The sequence below is a fragment of the Ischnura elegans genome, chromosome 1 (genome assembly GCF_921293095.1).
Source record: "Ischnura elegans chromosome 1, ioIscEleg1.1, whole genome shotgun sequence".
NCBI classification, from domain to species: Eukaryota; Metazoa; Arthropoda; class Insecta; order Odonata; family Coenagrionidae; genus Ischnura; species Ischnura elegans.
In genome coordinates, this window is record NC_060246.1 from 15,725,413 (window position 1) to 15,744,284 (window position 18,872).

An 18,872-nucleotide genomic window follows, 5' to 3' on the forward strand; every position below is an offset into this window, starting at 1 on the left:
ATTATGGTTGTCATCACTGATCAGGATGTCATCCATAATCACCTCCACTCCAGGTATCAAAGCTAACAGAGAGTCCATTATCCTCTGGAGTATGCAAGGGGCCACCTTGATTCCAAACTGCTTATGGTGAGAACTAAAGAACCCAATGATGGTGTTAATCATTTAAAGCTGTTGCTGTGTCAGCCACTGGGAGCTGTGTGGATACCCATCTCCAGCTTGGTGAGGAGAAAGCGGCTGGATATTTTAACAAGGGTAACATTTTTGGTCGGCAAAGGATATTTATTCAGTTGGAGAGCTCTGTTCAGTATTGCCTTGTGACATTCACAGAGCCGAAAACTGCCATCCGTCTTGGTGACAATAACCACCTGTGTGGCCCAATGGTGAAAATGTGTGGGACTTAGCAAGCCAGCAGCCTGGAGATGGAGGAGCTCATAAATGACCCGAATGTGTAGAGGGAAAGAAACCAGGCAGGTGGAGAGGACTTTGGGAGGCACGGCTGGATCGGCTGATGGGGGACCTTTGTAGCATCTAGGTGGTGTTCTGGAGTGCAGCATGGTCTAGAAATGGGGTGCTATCCATCCCCAACGACCAGATAAAGCTGCGTGGAATCATTCTTCAAGTCCAAGGTGACACAATCTACTTCAAGGATATGTACGTGGTGGGCCTCGATCATCATTTGAATCTAGCAGCAAAGTGACCAAAATCAATGATCAGTAGTGGGGGGTGATTCCACAGGAAGTTTAAGATGACCTGATTGACACCACTGAACCATTGTGGACTTCAAACTGCACTGCCTGGGAGTTGTTGAGGAGTGTGACCAAGTGTGTGGCTGGAAACTTGAGAACAGCAAACTCAATTGCTGGGCTGGGCACACTTGGGTGTATGTCATTGATATCGGTAGCTGTTAGTGGCCTAATTTCAGTGGCGTAACAAGGAATATGCTTTGGGGGGGATGAGAGGGATTAGTGGGGGCTAGACCCCCAGGATACAGGGAGGTCAGGAAAAGTTTTGAACATTAACACGTTGCGTACGGATGGCGAGAATTCTCGTCATTTTTTCCCCGAACGTTGCGGACGGATGACGAAGATTCTCGTCATTTAGGCGCATCAACCTAAACAATTTTAAATCGTACAATACGTATTCGTTAGTACGTTTTCAGTTGTTCTTCGTTATTCATAACGAATTAATGCATCATAACGTTTGATCGGGTAAAGTTCTATTCTATCCATACACTCCTATCCCGGAGTCTACACACTAACTGGAGCAGTTACATTTTTTTCTCATTAGCTATCCAAAACCACAATCAGTGGACTCTTGCTATAGTTCTGCTACAAATTCACTGTCACGTTTGAGCCTGCATGGTGTGGTGGAACTAGTAGTATGTGGCAACCTCGGGAATAAAATGATCTGATAAGACTTGGATGATGTCTTCATGGGATATCTCAGTCAGGTCCCTGGCATGCAACATGTTGCACATCAAGTGGTAAAGTTCTTCTCTGCATGCATGTGTGTTGCATCACTGGGTCGGTGAAATCATGCACAGTGTGACTGACGTAGGTGTTTCATAAACCTCGGCTATTTCTTTTGTTTTTTCACATCTAACACTTTGATTGAAGAAGTAGCTGCCAGTATTACGGATGACGATGTCATCTGGTGCAGGTGTTGCGCCTGAAGGTGAGCTACTAGGTCGTGTACTTGTTGTTGCTGGTCAAGAAGTTGCCGCCTAAATTCGAATTATTGTTCAGCTACATTGATGTTACCGGTGGGCTAGGGTAGTTTTCTCATTATTTGACATGTCATTGTGCCACTTAAAACTTCATTATAATTTTTATCTTTGTCGTCAATGTTCTATCCGAAGCGACAACACAATGTATGCTTTTTTCGACCACTTTATTGTGTTCTCTTATGTATCAATACATTGATGTGGTTCTTGCTTGCAGCAATAGTATTGTGCTCTGCAGCACAGTAGGTTCAAGACTTAACTATCCTAGCCTCCAATGCGTCCTCTGTACCACAGGTAGCCAGCAGAGTTTTTCCACCAACTGTTGGGGGCTGCGCATTTAGTGCATAGCGAGTGTTTCAATGGCCATATAGTGCACCCTCCTTGATACAAGTTAATCCCGCTAAAAAAATTGATACAGGAGATTTGTCGTTATTAGCGTGCTTCCACTGGTATTCTTTTGTCCCAATGATGTGAACCTAGTGTATTCAAATGTTGATTTTAAAGCACTGACCATGCTTTTGATGGTGCTCCTGTTTGCACATATAATTCCAGGTATTGCTTCCTGGCTTTTGGTTATGAGGAACGAGTTACTGCTACAAGGGATAATTGTCGCCTCTTACTGCTTCGGCTGAAGATGGATGGATGGGCTCTTGGCAAGACCAAAGTGTTCCTGAAGTACTACCACATTGAATTCCTCTCCAAGCTGTATGAAGAGCAGGTGAGGTAGAATGTGTGGTTCTATCCTTCATGTGTGAGATGCTCAGATTCTCTTTTCATGGTTGAATCTTTTGTGGGTCATTACAGCTTTAGTTGATGTTGCTTAGGTCTTTCTTGCAGGCTGATTTGGTTTACTGCCCAAAGTTTCGTGGCCGTCACTGGTCATATTTTTCTGAGGAAATAAGGTAGCTTTCAGGAAAATGGAATTTATGTGGTTTTGTGGGGGGCCTCCAAAGTTTGGAGAATTGGAGGTGAGCATCTGTACTTTTGCCACTTCCAGCTGAGCGCATTCGTATTATTGAGCTACTAGATGAGCGGATTTGACTCGGTGTGTGATTATCAAACGTTTTTGCAGTGGAGGTATCGATATGGATTAAATTTAGGGGCTAATGGGCTAGAATCTTCGTCTACATACCTTTAGCTTAGCCACTGTGTAATTTGGATGTACATGTGTATGCTTTATACTAACAGCATCCACCTGGAAAGCCTAAAATCTTTTTTCGTTGAGTGGATGGTGTAGCGTCTTTATTTTAAAATCCCTTTTCTGCACTTCTTGCTTTGCAACATTAGATCTCTAAAATCATCCGTGCCCAAGCATGCATCAGGCGTTGGCTGGCGAGATCAAGGTACCAGCGAGACAGGTGGCGCATTGTGGCAGCCTCCATGACGCTCCAGCGCTATGTGCGTGGTTGGTTGGTGAGGCGGCGCATGCAGAAGATGCAGAGTGACAAGAAGAAGAAGAAGAAGGAGGTGGTGGTGAAGGGTGGGAAGAAGCAGCCTCAGGGACGAAGGGGCAGCCAAGGTGAGCCTCTCTTCATCTGTGTGCTATCACCATGCCACCAACCCATTCAATTGCATCATGGGAGTGAGAAATGGCTTTTAAATGGGTTATTCCACCTCGATTCCACATGATCCTTTAATCTCTCTTTTTGGTTGTCAACATTATGCATATGTAGTTGGTTTCTTGCAGCTGATCTCATCCTTCTTCCCTTTTCATCTCTTCATAGTAAGTGCTCTCACACTTTACTAATGACGTGTAATAAATATGTTGGCAAGTGTTGCTCTTCCTTGACGGTTTCTTTCTTCCTTAACTATTTCTTCTATTACTATTTTAACTGAATTATCTCCATGTTGGTCGTGTTCTATTATATATATATATATATATATATATATATTTTTTTTTTGAATGCCTTTCCATAAAGTCTTTCTTTCTTTTCCTCTTTCAAACACTTCTTTATTTATTATTCTAGTCTATTGTCAGCATCTTAAAGTAGCTCCAAGATTCAAATGCTTCCAATCTTCTTCCCTTTTGTCTCGTACCAGTCACATCTTGTATCCACGTTGTGGCGGACGGGATCGTGTAGAAAGCGTGATCGTGAAGATTGCTTGATTGACCCCCCACGTGGGCAGAGGCAAACATATGACAAACAAATTCGCGTTCCACCAATTTAGAGCAAGGAATATCTCGAGTCGCGGACGACGTAGGAACGAGTAGGTCAGGGAACGAAACGACGGAACAATTGGGGATTTGGGGCTGGATTCGGAGGAAAACACACGTACTCGTGGGTTGCATTAAACAAATAAACATTTATTCTCAAAAGCATGAGAAAATAACATGAAGCACACAAAATATGAGATACATCACTCGGGAAAAAGGGACGTTAGTGGGGATGGAATGGGGCGACTTAAAACTAATTGACATGGAAATAGCACTTACAAGGAATCAAAAAGCAATTTGACAAAAATTAAAATAAATCAGAGTTGAACTGCGTTCAACAAACTGCAGGGTTTAAGAGTCCACTGCGACACAATATGACTTTATGGTTCACTGACTGTTCCAGCGCAATCTTGAGGAGGAAAATAGGGGATGAATGGGGTAAAAAACGTGGTTGTTTCAGTTTTACACGGGAAAAGTGGTGGGGGGCACGGCTTTACTGCACCTTAATCTGGGAAACTCGTTGTGCGAGAGAAGTGACGATGTCGGCCGACGTCTCGTCAATTCGCGATGTTTTCCCGTTGGGTGTGGAGCCGTGTCTATCCCCGGGATGATTTCCCACGGTGGTTGGCAGAGGCTGATGGGGTTGCAGGCCACGGGATGCGTCTACATCGGGCTGTTGGCTAGGAAGTTTCCACGCGCTGTAGCTCCTGACGCAATAGTGGCTCAATCGCTCAGCTGTTGAGCAAGCAGCAGTTGAACTGCATTCCCTGGTCGTCTGTCGTGTTCTCTCTCCTCGTTGACCCACTTTCTTCCACGTCAACTTCGTAAGAGGGGAAGGGAGGGGAGGGCGGTGGCCAGAAGTACGCTTTATTCTCTTAAGGCGGAGCACTTATCACTGTGCACGGGATTTAAATATGGCACACGCACGCGCACACAAGCATAAAATAAGATAAACCTTCACAAAACAAAAAAAATAAAACAAAACAAAAGGGAAGGGAAGAAAAAAGGAAGAGTGCTTCTCAATATAAGGGTGAATAGAAACATATCAGGTGCTGCCGTTACAACGTAAAGGTGCACTCCTCTCATATGCTTTTAATTATGCCCTCCGTTTGAATAGATCAATGTTATTATTTGTTTGGATTTTTTTTCTTTGAGATAAAAGTGATCTTGGCCTTTTGAATTCTACTTATCATTTCTTGCTGTACATCTACAATTTTTTGTGACTTTACTTTGTAATTAAATATGTAAATCCTTGAATCTCTTCCATTTTTTCTTTTCTCATTAAAATATTAATTCGCAGTTCCTGGGATTGATCTTAGCTGTATGTCATAAATTTAGTTTAATTAATATTTATGTATTTTCTCAAGAATTTTCCTTGAGAAATCAGTTCTGGTCATTTAAAAGTCTTTCCAAGACTTCCTCAGTGTCTTTAATTCAATTGACAATACCATTGTTATTGCAGCAGCATAACAATGGTATTGTCAATTTTCCTTCATTTTATTTTTACTCCTACATCTCTCCTCATCTTTGCCTTCTTTATTATAGGCACCAAAAAATTATGAAAGTTTTGGATTTGACCATCAAATGCTTGGATGGAAAATCACCTTTATCTCAAGGCCCTGAGACTTTGCAAAAAAATACTTGATTTATGCATGTGTTAATTTTTTCACATTTTTGCCAAAAATCTCTACCATGAATAATGTTACTTATTCATAATATAATGAAACTTGGCATGCAATTTTCCACAAAAATAAATTTAATTCAACTCGAGTTTCGATGTTACTACATAATTTTGTGGAAAATTGCAAGTCAAGTTTTATTATGAATCAATTCCACTCCATCTCGCTTGATTCCTCGAATGTTATATATATATAATATCTTGGGTTGTGGTTTTCAAGGATAATGATTTGTGGATGATGTGGTAAACTAATGTAAATGAGCATGGCTAGATATTTTGTCACTCCCAAATTTAATGTCATTTTTTCTTGTCTCTCTTAGCCACTTGGTTTAAAAAACTAATGAACAGTTTTGATTTATGAATTTGGCCAAGCTGAAGTAGTTTGCTGGCTTTTTATTGGTGGTTATTAATCCCTCTCATTTGATTTTGCTTCCTCATGGTAACTTTAACTTCAGTGCTAATAGCTATATAAAGGATCTTCTGCCACTGAGAGTATGTGCAGTACAAGAACGATTTCAATCATATGTCTTCAGGAGCAGGTCTTACATTTTGTGGAAAGGGTTACCTACATCAGACTTTCTTAGTGACTCTACAGTTTATGTATTTTGTGACAAGGTAACGAATCAAGCAATGTGAAATAAAGGTGCATCCAATTAATCATTTTACACTATTGATGCTAATTAAATAATGTAAAATGAATAACAATAGCAATAATGTTCATAGATGAAATTTATTGAAGCCATAATGTGTAGCTGAATGTTCAGCCCTAATGAAGGTACCATGTCCCCCTTAGCTGTAATTTCCCATGTAATTTTATGAAGTCATCTCCATGATAGCCTGTTTCGTTAACATCATGAGAACCTGAACTAAAAGCATGAAAAATTCACCCAGTGGTTCACTATGTCGCAAAAATCTTAATCATATTATTTGGGAAACATTGACAAAAGTATCCGAGGGAGTACTTCATCTTCTAGGTTTATTCTTCTGCACTAGTGCATTTCTGTTTCATGATTCTTTCTTCTCATTGAATGATTGGCTGTCTGGACATCAGCCATTGTCGAGTCCTTTGTGTCACGAGCAAGTGACGACCCGAACGAGAGGGACCGAGCAGCCAGGGTGATCCAGCGCTGCTTCCGACGCCACATGCAGGATGATAACCATGGCAGGGGACCGGGCAGGGGTGCTCAGCAGCGTGGCATGAAACGCAAGACCCCCTCCTGCATCCCAGAGCTCATCTCCTTCTCTCAACACGTAAGCTAGCATCACCAGCAATGGCTGGCATACTGTTATCATAGAGGCATACAGTAAACTCTTGATTTTACGAAGTCAGTGGGACCGGAAAATCGGCACTTCGTAAAATCGAGTTTCGTAAATTCAAACCTTTTTCATAAGTCACGAAAAAAATGTTCGCTTTTGTTTCTTCCGCCGTTTTTTGTCTTTAGTGGTCTTATTTAAATGTTTCCGGTGGTTATTCTCTGATTAATTCATAGAAAAGGCTTTTTGTTATCGAGTTATGATGTGAAAAATCGTTAAATAATTATACCACCATAAAATTCCCATTTCTTGTTCATACTTCAACATCAACGATCGCTTAAGAAATTCCCGACCAGTTTAGAAAACGTAATCAAATAATGAATTGCAAAGTTTATTATAAGAATTTAATGTTATAAATTTATGGTTAGGAGCGAATAACAACTATTAAGTTCGCGTAAGATAGATATTTGTTTCCAGCACCCACGGAATGTTAGCGGCAGCCGGCCTAACCGCCATTTATGTCGCCCTCTATCGCTCAGTGACGAGAAAAAAAAAAGAAAAACGAGGGCCTCCACCCGTTTCCTAAATAACCTTCGTAAGTTAATATTTCGAGTTACTCTGTATATTCAGTTGAATGTGCTATCTTTTCCATTGGTTATTTTTGTTGAGATTCAGTTACGATTCTAAATTTCGTAGGATATGATTATCTTCTGGCGAATATTTGAAGTAAATTCTGTTTGAGCTCTCCGTCCGGATACTGTGCTCCATCATCTTCGCAGACGTTGTTACGAAAGACTTTATTTTTCATCCGGACCATATTCTTCATACCTGGAGTGAAGTGCTATGTTCATATAGTATTTCTCTCCCTTCTTTTATGCCGACAGGAGCAAGGTTCCAACCGGAAAACGACAGGAGAAACATCTTCCATTATCGGAGAAATAAAAAGGGAAACGTTATTATCCGCATTGATTGTTTTTCTACAAGAGATGTTTCATCATTTCTCAACGTGTGTGAAGTATTGGTTCACTTGCGTGAATTCCCGAAAATGACACGCAAAAATCTGTACATTCACCTCATTTACTTTTCGTGTCCCTTTCTCCTCCGTATTGAAAGTTATGCAAAGAATCATTGACGTAGAGAAAAGATTTTCTTAGCTTTAGCCCTAAAAATAGTCGCGCGATAATCGTAAATAAATATAGTGACGAAAGAGCAAAGAAAATAATTTCAATTGAAACGTCAGCTGAGAAGAAGAGAGGGAATTATAAGCGCGGCACCATTTCCCTGATAGTGAAAGATACTTCTTCAGCCTCTCTCCGGTTAATAACTTACCCCCGTTGCAGGTGAAGATGAACCATGCCCTTCTCCACAATCGGGGAACGTTCCCAGTGGGTGGGGTGAATAAGAGTGGGATGGGGATTGCCTGAGGAAAGAAGTGCGGTCAGCACAAAGGAGTGGTGAACAGTGGTGAAGGGGGCAGGAGAAAGAAGGGTGGGGAAATGGCCTTCAGCTCTGCCTCAGTCTACGTTTGGGGGCCGTATTTTTTGCGACGCACTCGACCTCTGTCACCTTAGGGGGGAGGGAGTGAATGGGAAATGCTGGGGAAGGAGGGGTTTGGGATGCGTAAGATGGGTGTCAGCAAGATCAGCAGAAGGTTGCGGGAGGAAGTAAACAAAGAATTTGGAAAGAAAGATCTCTCGGCATGGGAAAACGGGGAGACGCGCGAGAAGAAAGTTCAAGGTTAGAAGTGCGTCTTCATTACGAGTAGACTGAAAAATAAGTTGGTGGTTAATAGAGCCCAATACTTAAGATATTTAAGTTGTTTATTCAGGAAGGCCATTATATACACAAAAAGATACTACTAAAATATCAATTATTTTTTTCCTTTTTGCCCTTCTCCATCGCCGCTTCCACCATGGTTTCTCACTTGCATAAATGGGAATGAAATTGGGGACCTAACTCGTTAGCCAGATCAATATATCTTAATGTTCGGAGGGCAGCGAGTACTTCTTTTTTATTTGGTGAAATTGCTTCACTTTCATCTTCGTCGTCACTGCTATTATGACTAGTCCCGGCCGCTGCTTCTTCCGACGCATGTACCGGCGTCCCATTGTCGCAAGCCCTGAGATCATCGTCAAGGGCAATATAATCGTTTGATGTTGCGCGCTGTGCTCTTCCTGCTTTTTCCAAGAATTTTTCAAAATCATCTTTTAAGCCTCTAATCTCCTCTGCGATTTTATCCGCTGCTGCTTCCTGAATGTATAACGTAACGAATCAACCATAGCCGTGATATTATAGCAGTAGAATTACTAGTAGGCTAGTTGTATCAATTACCAACCTCGAGAACATCCTCATGGTGCGCTATCAAAGGGAATCCGGCCGATTTCCAGCAATTTGCGATTGTAGTGGAGGAAATAAAGTACGTCTTTGAACCGTGTTTCTGCGATGAAAAATGACAATTTTATTAACTTGGCCATTTTAGCAAAGTTAACAAAGTCGTTATTCCTCATCGCAGAAACACGGTTCAGAGACGTACTTGAATGCCTGATAGGCTGGAGTGCGATGCAAACAATTATTTTTGATGATGGCATTGATTGATATAGATTTTCAAAATGCAGTCAGAGCGGTCACTTCTGGGGAGAAAAGGCCCCACGCTCGGAGGGTCGAAGAGAGGGGCCAGCGAGGGTGAGCTCGTCGAGGAAAGGGTCCCGGATTAGGGACCCTTCGAAGTGCTTCGGCGAAAAGTAGTCAAGTAGTCTTCGAAGTACGTTCACAGCAGCCTGCCTTGCGAACGTACCAGGTACGTTCACAGCAGTGCAAAGGGTTAATTAGGAGTGTACGAAATACCCCGCTCGGCCTTCCTGACATGTTAAACTACGAAATATTGTCGATGCGATGTTTACGAATAGGCACGTAAATAGGGGCATTATATCAGTCGCGATATTTTAATTAAGTCCTACTTCCCCTAAATTCCCACCGTGAGGTTTTAGGCGAACCCTTTCTCTCCAAAGTTGCACTGTCATTTACGATTTCATACTTTTGATGAACCACAGTTGGAAGCGCTGATTTTTTTTAGCTACTTACGCCGGCGTAACTAGTTTTGTTGACAAATATTTCGCCATAGTTCGTATAAACGAATGCCTTTTGCTCCTGGGGACCGATCCGAGGTTCGTGAATTCGAAACATTTCGTATGATCGAAACTTCGTATAATCGAATAGCACCATGTATTTACCATAGGCTTTTCGCCGGGACCGCACTATCACTTCGTATAATCGAAAACTTCGTAAAATCCTGCTTCGTATAATCGAGAGTTTACTGTATTACTTAACAACAAATTTGGACATCTTTCTTTATGATGATTTCCCAAAATTATGGGACATAGTTTCAGTTTGGATATATGTAGCTTTTTTCTCCTCACATTGACATAACTGGATATTTAATTCCTTTTATCTGGAAATATATATGAAAATGATACTGTTGGTACCTTTACTATTTGCCTCCTATAATATTTAATGGATGTTGTCCGTCATTGGTGGTATCAGAGTGGCCACTTTTTCCAGAAAATCCTCAAAAATTCCCAAGAGATCCCAGAAAATCGGGGATTCTTTTTGTTGGAAGAGCTATAGAAAATCAGGGAGAAAAAATGAAGATAATTGTTGTTATTTTTTGTAAAAGTAAAATTTTAATGCTTCCTTAACTATTTTTATATATCTTTGATGTTTGAACACCTCATTCCCAACATGCCATATTGTTCAAAATTGAGCTGGTGCTCTGTAGCTTTGCAAATTAACTTGATTTCAGATTAATATTTTGATGCTGTTAATAATTTTTTTGTCTTCTGTAAAGAGGAATATTCTGTAAAATACATCTTAATATTGATTCATTTGGAGAAAAGCGAAAAGAGTGAGGAAAGCCCGTTTCACATTTGATTGAGCACATGTGAGCGCCCACCCATGTCTTTATGTCTTTGTGAGCTGCTGCCCAAGCCCTATCAGGTCATGATGTTACGTTGTCGCAGGTTCACATGCTGAACCAAGAGGCTCACAAGTACCTGAGGCAAGGTAAACCAGGAATCCGCCTCACATCTGTGGGGCACGCCCCACCAGGATACTCACGGCCCAATGGCTTTGACCTCCTCCCCCGCATTCTTGAGGCTGAGAAGGCAGCTGCCGAAAAGCAGTCATCAGGTGGTAGCCGATTTGTTGGAGAGAGAAATATGCTGCTGAACAGGGTCAGTGATAATTTTCATTTGACCTCTTGAATGCCTGAATGAGCATTGTCTAAAGGTTTAGATTTTATAATGGATCCTTTTTGTTTTGCATTCATGAATGTCTAATGAACTTCCAATGCCTTCTGAAAGTTAACAGGATTCTTTTCCTAATCTTACAATGTATTTTAAAGGTCAGCTGAAAATGCGTAGAGTAATTTAGCTCTAAAATTAGGTAATCATGAAAATCAGAATATGCAGTAAAATCATAAGTGTAAAGGATGATTTTTCTTATTTTTATCGTCGCCATCACTTGCATCTTGAACACATTCCTATGCATGTGTACATTGGCATTATTGTGTATTGTGAATCACTTGAATTAGTGTGTTTTTCTGTCAATGAAAGTGAAAATGTTCAACATTTCAGGTTCCCAGAAATGGTGAAAATGATGCCTTTTACAATAGAATGGATTCTTATTACAAAAAGCTTCAAGAAAAACTGACAAGGTTTGTTTTTAAAAATATTTTATATTTTTAAAAAATAAATTGGGGTATTCCACTTCAAATCATCAAACAATTGACCCTAAGGGTCTCAGATTTTGCTGATTGAATAGATTTATATATTGCAGAAACTATCGTTTATGAAACTTCTGCTGTAAGTGCAGCAAGTAATCAAAATAAGGAATGAATAAGAAATAAATAAATTGTTTTTATATTTTCTACACAAGTCCTTTGCAAGGGCCACAATTGAAGGGTCTGAGGTTGACCTAAAGGTCTCAATTTTTTTGGATGTAAGTTTGTGTCAGTCATTAGCTAATTTTATTAGTAGAGCAAACTAACCAGAAAAAAATCAGTATTTTTGACTTAATCTGCTTTACACCCTTCAGAATTTTCTCTTCTGGATGACTGGATTGGGTTTTGCTCTGGGCAATTTGAGTCCAGAATACTCCAAGCACTTGCTTTCATTCTGAGTGGTTGGTTTCCCTCTTTTTGCAGAATGCAGAGTGCAAACGAGTCTGCCGAGCGAAGTAGGCGGAAGAGGGAGGGGAGCAGCGAGGAGGAGGAGGGGGAGGAAGAGGGAGAGGAGTGGGAAGGGGGCAGGTCGGAGGGTGGGGGGAGGGGGAGGAGGGGGGGAGGGAGACGCGATGATGACGAGGAACCGCAAGAGGGCGAGGAGTCATGGGACCTCCCCTTCCTCCTCATCGAGAAGTCATTCCGACCTAACAGGTAACTCAGCAACCCCTCATCCTTTGTGAATTCCCCTAAGGGATGTTTATATGCTCTAAAAAAATTGGTTTCTACTTCTTGCGAGTCACCATATTAGGCTGCTTGCAAAATCAGAAGCTATATTGAAGTTGAAGTATAGGATGTGAGCACCTCAGAATTGCCTCTCCACGTACAATGGTTTTACAATGTGGGAAGTAACTAGAGGTATAGGTTGCCAGGAAATAAAATCTCCTTATTTTGTTAAATAAAGCTGTTGATTTAGTAACATAGTTTTTTTTCATGAAAATTCAACTTCACGGTAAAAAATAATTTTCTCTTGTAAAAAATTTTATTTAAAAATATTAAGCATAATTTTTTAAAACAAAGGTAATGTGCAAATTTAGCAATGTTTAATGCATATATGCAATTAACTATAGTTATGTACAAGGGAAGTTACCTGAGCATCTCTGTGAGATTTCATTAAAACTTCACAGTGTGATGGGAAATGGAGTTTTAATAGTTTTGTTTATGTTCAAGCCTCCAGTGGACTTAAGTTTTTTAGACAATTGTAAGAAAGTATAGAAACACAAAATATGGCTCCATTCACATGTATGGACTCTTCTTCGTTAGCTTGGCACGGAAGATTTTGCCATTATTAAGCAGGATTAGTATATGACTGATCGCATGAATGTGGGTGTTTTGCCAGCACTTACATCTCAAAAACTAAGGCCCATGGAGGCTTGAGCAAAAATGCTAATATCTCAATTTCCTATCACAGGTAGTACAGGAATCACAATTAGGCAAAGGAGGCATCTTTGATATGCCTGGTGGTGATGGGAGTTGCTCCTTCTCTCAACTCTGGTGATATTTTTTTTTTTTTTTAAGCATGCGGTCAAAGTTGGCCTTAATAGTCCTCCACTGGGGTTAATTTTTGTAAGTGGAATGTCTAGACAAAAAAACATGCATGAGTGTCTTCTCCCGATTCTCCCTTGAGGGCGCAACTGTTGTATGTGATGGATAAAGGCCCACACATCTATCCATCGCTTTTTGCACGGATTGGATTTTGGGTGTAACGTAACCTATGCATGTACATATATCTTTTTGGGGGTGCAAGGGAAAAAGTGTGCTGTGGGAAATTTTGATCGACATCATTTTCAAAAAGTGGATCCTGGAGGGATGTGCAAGTAGTACTTTTTGACCTCGAGTCGAGTTGAAAACTACACGTTGGTATCGAGTCGAGTATGGTAATTCTTGAACTAGACAATACAGTGATGCATGCTCCAACAAATTCTCATTTTTTTGCAACCCCCTTGCGAATTTTCTATTTTGAATGCGTAGCTTGATGTAAAAAGGAAAAGATAACAAGAAACGTTGATGGCAATTGAGTCAAATAAGGAGATGAATGAAAATTAATGTTTTAAACAGTTCCATAAGCACAATTGAAATGAATTAACCTCTGGTAATATGTTGTCAATGTATGCATCCAAACTGCGGAGAAGAAGCCTCAGTAATGATATTTGTACCATTGTAATTAAGATTGTATGTGTAAATGTATCATGTATATTTAATCCTTACAAATTCTCATGCAGAAAAACCAATTGTTCTATGTGCTCAGCCAGCAGGTTTTGACATCTCCACGTTAAAGTATTACTGCCTGCTGGAAAATGTCTTCCCCAACACAATTGTGTAGCTGGACAAGTAATTTTTTTCCAAAGATGCAAGGTTTGGGAACCTTGGGAAGTTTTATTAAAACTCATATCAATGATTTATATGGATCTTGAATATTCATGGAATGTTAATGGCCCAAGCGAACGAACTATGGAACTTTGCAATAGCTTTGTAGATCAAAATAAGAAGTTTTCTTTATTTCTTATGTCGTTTAATCAACCATAGACTCTATTTTCTGTCAGTTCAAGAGGGAAACTAAATGCAACAAAGGAATAAACAAAAATTAACATTGGATGTTGTTAGTGCTCAAAAAGGCTAAGAGATGGCTCAACTTGTGATGTCAAACACCGGAAAAACTGGTATTGCCCACTGAAACGTAATATGTAGTTGCATTTTTCCATAGAAATCCTAATAATGACTACATATTCTCAGCATTTGAGTGAAGAAAGTATGCTAGGGTATAAAAGTATCGCATACGAAAGTATGAGCGATGCTGTAGTCCACTCTGATTACTCTGAATGCGCTGCCGTGGTGGAAGAGTGTCGAACACTGCGGCAGACGAAAAGGTATTCGGTACCCACGGTGACTACTAAAGTGGTCAACTGCTGTGGATACAAAAGCTGAAACTCCTATGGCAAGGCATTAGAACGACTTTATAAAAGATATAACTACACGAGTTTCATGATAGAGCCTCCTGTCGGCACATTTCTGAACTTACTGGCCTCGACAGCTGTGTAACCAAAACTATTCGACTCGACATTCGTCATACTGCGTGAATCACTCGAGTCGAGTACCAACTACTCGACTCCACTCAAATTTTTGAGTATGTGCACATCCATAGAACCCTTAAAGTAAATCACAATTCTCCATTCAGCTTAGTTTTTGACCTTATCTCCATGAAAATTTTTTTGGGTTTCCTTCACGTACACATATTGTTCAGGGACAATGGCAACAGTTTCTCTAGTGTTACAGCTGGAAGTTTAGGTTAAATCCATCCATGTAGTGGTCCCAGATGTGAAGCTATAGAACTCTGGTTCATTTACAACATATTCACCAGTATCCTGAATAAATGCTTCCTGAGCATCTTTGTGAATATTGAAAGCCTTTGTGCTTTCCCCTTCATTTGTCTTTGTGAAAGTTCTCTGATTTTCCTTGTCTAAATGAATGTCAAAATTCCCAGGTCTGATGTGGTGGATGTGAAATCTGTGATGGACCGTCTGACGAGTGACCAGAGGCCTGTGTGGCAAGCTGGGGCCGGCTGGAAGAGACGAGCCTCGGAGGACAAGTCCAAGTGGAAGGGGGCAGGTGACCAAGGGTCAGTACCCTCTTGCCCTCCCAACCCTCGACACTTTGCACTCGAGTGAGACAGTGCAAAGAAATGCTCAAGGTGAATCAAGCACTCAGACGCAGTGGCACAGCAAGGGGGGGGGTTGGGAGTTAAACCCCCCCCCCCCCCAGAGCTCAGAGAATTTTTTAAGTTTAAACCATTTTACTTAATTGGATCAGTATAACTTATAGAATAGTGTAAGGATTAATCAAATATCCCTCAGAGCCGTAAAACTCACCATTTTGAACCACCATTTGTCTTAAAATTTTTCTGAAGGAGGGCCCACGCAACTCCTAATTACTCTGACGGGTATGCAGTACACACCTAAGTATTGGTTGCGCCTTAAACCCCACCTTAATTTTTAGCTGCGCCCCTGCTCAGATGTACTATAATATACCAATTTGCTCTTAGTCGTGAAGGGGTCGTATAAATAAGTTGGAATAAATTGAGATTTCAACCTGGGCCTAGTGAATGATAAGTCAACACTTTTAACCGCCCACCAACCTGATTATGAGTTGGTTATAATGAAGACGTTATTAGTGCCCATCCACAGAGTGTTAGAATTAATAGACCAAGTTAATCGATTAAAAAATTCCACTAAGGGAAAATATTTTACTTAGATGTTGGATCTTAAGCTACCAATACGTTATTTTCCCGTGTGGATTTTTGTGAAGGTAGTTTTATGCTGTCAGGCATTAAGTGTGACAAGACAGTATGTTTCTCCACTCATTGCCATAGTTCTGAAAGTCCTCAGTGTCAAAAATTTGAACGCTAGAGCTATCAAAATAGAATTGCATTCATAGTTATAACTTAAGAATTGAGAGGATCTTGCTGTCTTGTGACATTGTATGACTGGTAACATTAACCACCTTGTCTTATAAAGTCAACAAAACTCTGCATAGGATTAAGATGCCTTTGTATCTGAAGTGGTGGAGTGCCTGGCAGGAATTTGGAGTTCTGGGCTCAAATCCCAGTCAAGGCTGATGATCTTCCATTAGTGGAGTTTTTGTTTGCCAGTGGTTGACCTCTTTAAGGCATGCCTCTCGCTATATAGTCAGTGGTTTAATTTCCTTGAGTGACACTCGTATTTGTTTACAGGGTGGAAGATGGTCCACGGTCATTGATGCCCCCGGAGCACATCCTGGTGTCTTCCCAGGAGAATGTCAACAAGACGCTTTGGAGCCAGTCAGAGAGTGAGCTACGTGATTACCGGCGCCGCCTTCGCCCCACCTCCAACCCCCCCACGGAAAGCTTGCGCAAACGCAAGGGGCATGGAGATGGCAGCAAGTGAATCCATTGGAATAATTCATTGGGGTGGATTATTGAATCTCTCACTGCCAGTGGTTGCGTGCTTGCTTGCGTCAAAGTTATGCGGAATTTGATTCGTGTGAGCTGTATGATTTTTGTGCATCTCATGTCGAACATCTGCCCCTCAAATCTGCCGTCAACCCCTAGTAGACAAAGAGCAAACACATAGGATTGATTCGTGCAATATTATCCTAGAGCAGTATAATTATTTTCTTTATTAAGTATGCATTTTTAAGGAAAGAGTTATAGAGATGGTTCTTAGAGGGAGGGAGTGTTATTCATCCATTTGGTCCTAATTTGTACCTGATGAAATGTCTTTAGGCAAGGCTCCCTCAGATCCCTATTTTCTGGGAATCTTCCATACTCATCAGCATTCCATCTCTTCAATGTCCTCAGGACCCACCCTTCTCCGAAGACCAATAATATACATGAAGTACCAAAAACTACACACATCAAGTTGTTTCCCTGTGAAATCTGAACAATGATGAACGAGGCTGATATTTCATCTTGCATTTGATTGCAGCCAAGCTGATCATTCATTCCCCTATGTATTGTTCATCATTTTGGCTCCATTATGCATTGTTCATAACTTTCCTGTGGGAGGGAAATACAGAAGCCTATTGGCCTTGATTTTTTTAGTAGGCAAACTTAAAAAATGTAGGCAAATAAGCAAACTTAAAAAATGTAGGCAAATAAGCAAATTTAAAAAATGTAGGCAAATAAGCAAAATTAGAACTCCTATTACATATCTAGGGCACCTTTACATATTTGCCGGCCAAATAATTACATTTTAAAGGGCGTGATACCACAATAGTTTATCACTGCCTTTCTTGCTCCAATTGAAACTATTGTGTAAATGAATATTTTTTTTTTTCAAAACAATAATAACATGTGTCCCTTTTAATGGCCATCTCATTGGCCCATCTGAGTCAATTTGTTCTTCATAAAATTCATAAATGAGTCATTTATTTGTGATTATGAGTGTAAATTTTAGTGATAAAGTGAAATTGAGCTAAGAGCAGGGTTGTTAATGGCAGGATTTGCCATTCAGACACACTGTTTCTTTTACTTATGTTGCAAGTTAGCGATAGACTTTGATCAACCGACTGGTTGATATGAAATTCAAATCATACTTCAAAAGTTTAGGCATTTTGGTATTTCATAGGTATTCACTGCACCCTGCCTGTCATAATTGTGAAAATGTATTATCTTTAGGAATATCTGGTGAAATCCAGAGTTATGGACACATTTGCTTCATTTTATTGCTTCATCAATGTGTGCTGAACCTTATTTTGGTTTCCCTGAGTGCGGTGACTAATATTGTATGAGTTTTAGTTGGTATTTCCAGTGCATAATATTGTTCTTTTGTAAACTGTGGAATAAGTTTTTTCTTCATTAGGAAAATATTGGTATGGTATCAATTTACTTGCAGTTATTGATATTTGATGGGATTGCAATATGATAATGTTTAAAATATGGTGTCTATATGCATTTTATGAAACCTTTTTTATGCCCTATGTTCTGAAGAATATTCTGAGGCTTTTTTCACTCATCTGTCATAAAAAAGCCCTTTGTCTACAAAAACTGAATGGTTCTGTAAAAGATGAACAAAATTATTGGTATTTTGGATGAGGAATAAATTTGGGGTCACTCATATCTTCAAGTATTTTACATTGAAATTACCTGTAATATAAAATTTAAGGATTTGTAAATATGTATCACTTGTGATGAAATAATTATGGAGTTATTTTCCATGCAATTTAATCTGGACAATTTTTTGGCTCATATTGTGCCATACTCAAGGTGCTTAATGTACATTTGTGAAGGTATATTAAATTTGGTCTCAATGCTGTCCCTTATCTCCTTCCGAAGGGGAACATGGGCATACATATATCTGACTAAAAATCCATCATTGGATACTTCAAATAGCTATGTGTGATATATACTGTATGACAGGGGCTCATCTAGGAATTAAGGCTGAGGGGGGATAAGGTGCAACTAATACCGGGGTGTGTGGGGGTATGGTATACCCACCAGGATAAGCGATAGGTGCGAGATTAATAAACAGTGGAATTTTGAGATAAATGGTTGAAAATGGTGAGTTTTACAGCTTTATGAGGGATATTTTATTCATCATAGCACTATTCTATTAGTAATATGAATCCAATGAAGTAAAATGGATTAGACTTAAAAATTTCTGTAGGGGGGGGTTTATCCCCCCCTACAGAAATTGACCCCCTCACTGTGCCACTGTGGTATGAATGTGAGTTCAGGAAAACCATCCATATGGGTATGCATGGGGGAACTGAATCTTTGGGTTACCTCCTAAAGCTTACCCTTATATGGAAT

The 18,872-nt window shown here is 40.2% G+C and overlaps 1 protein-coding gene across 1 annotated transcript in view; it reads left to right on the forward strand.

Annotated features, from left to right (window-relative positions):
* Positions 1–18,287, forward strand: part of LOC124154391 (myosin-IIIb-like) — a 75,888-nt gene extending 57,601 nt beyond the window's left edge. The window contains exons 20-27 of the mRNA XM_046528090.1: positions 2,276–2,441; positions 3,011–3,242; positions 6,608–6,807; positions 10,827–11,039; positions 11,442–11,521; positions 12,011–12,241; positions 15,069–15,203; positions 16,314–18,287. Of these exons, the coding sequence (XP_046384046.1) occupies positions 2,276–2,441; positions 3,011–3,242; positions 6,608–6,807; positions 10,827–11,039; positions 11,442–11,521; positions 12,011–12,241; positions 15,069–15,203; positions 16,314–16,506 (1,450 nt within the window). The 3' untranslated portion in view covers positions 16,507–18,287. The remainder of the gene's footprint in view (positions 1–2,275; positions 2,442–3,010; positions 3,243–6,607; positions 6,808–10,826; positions 11,040–11,441; positions 11,522–12,010; positions 12,242–15,068; positions 15,204–16,313) is intronic.
* The last annotated feature ends 585 nt before the right edge of the window (positions 18,288–18,872 follow it).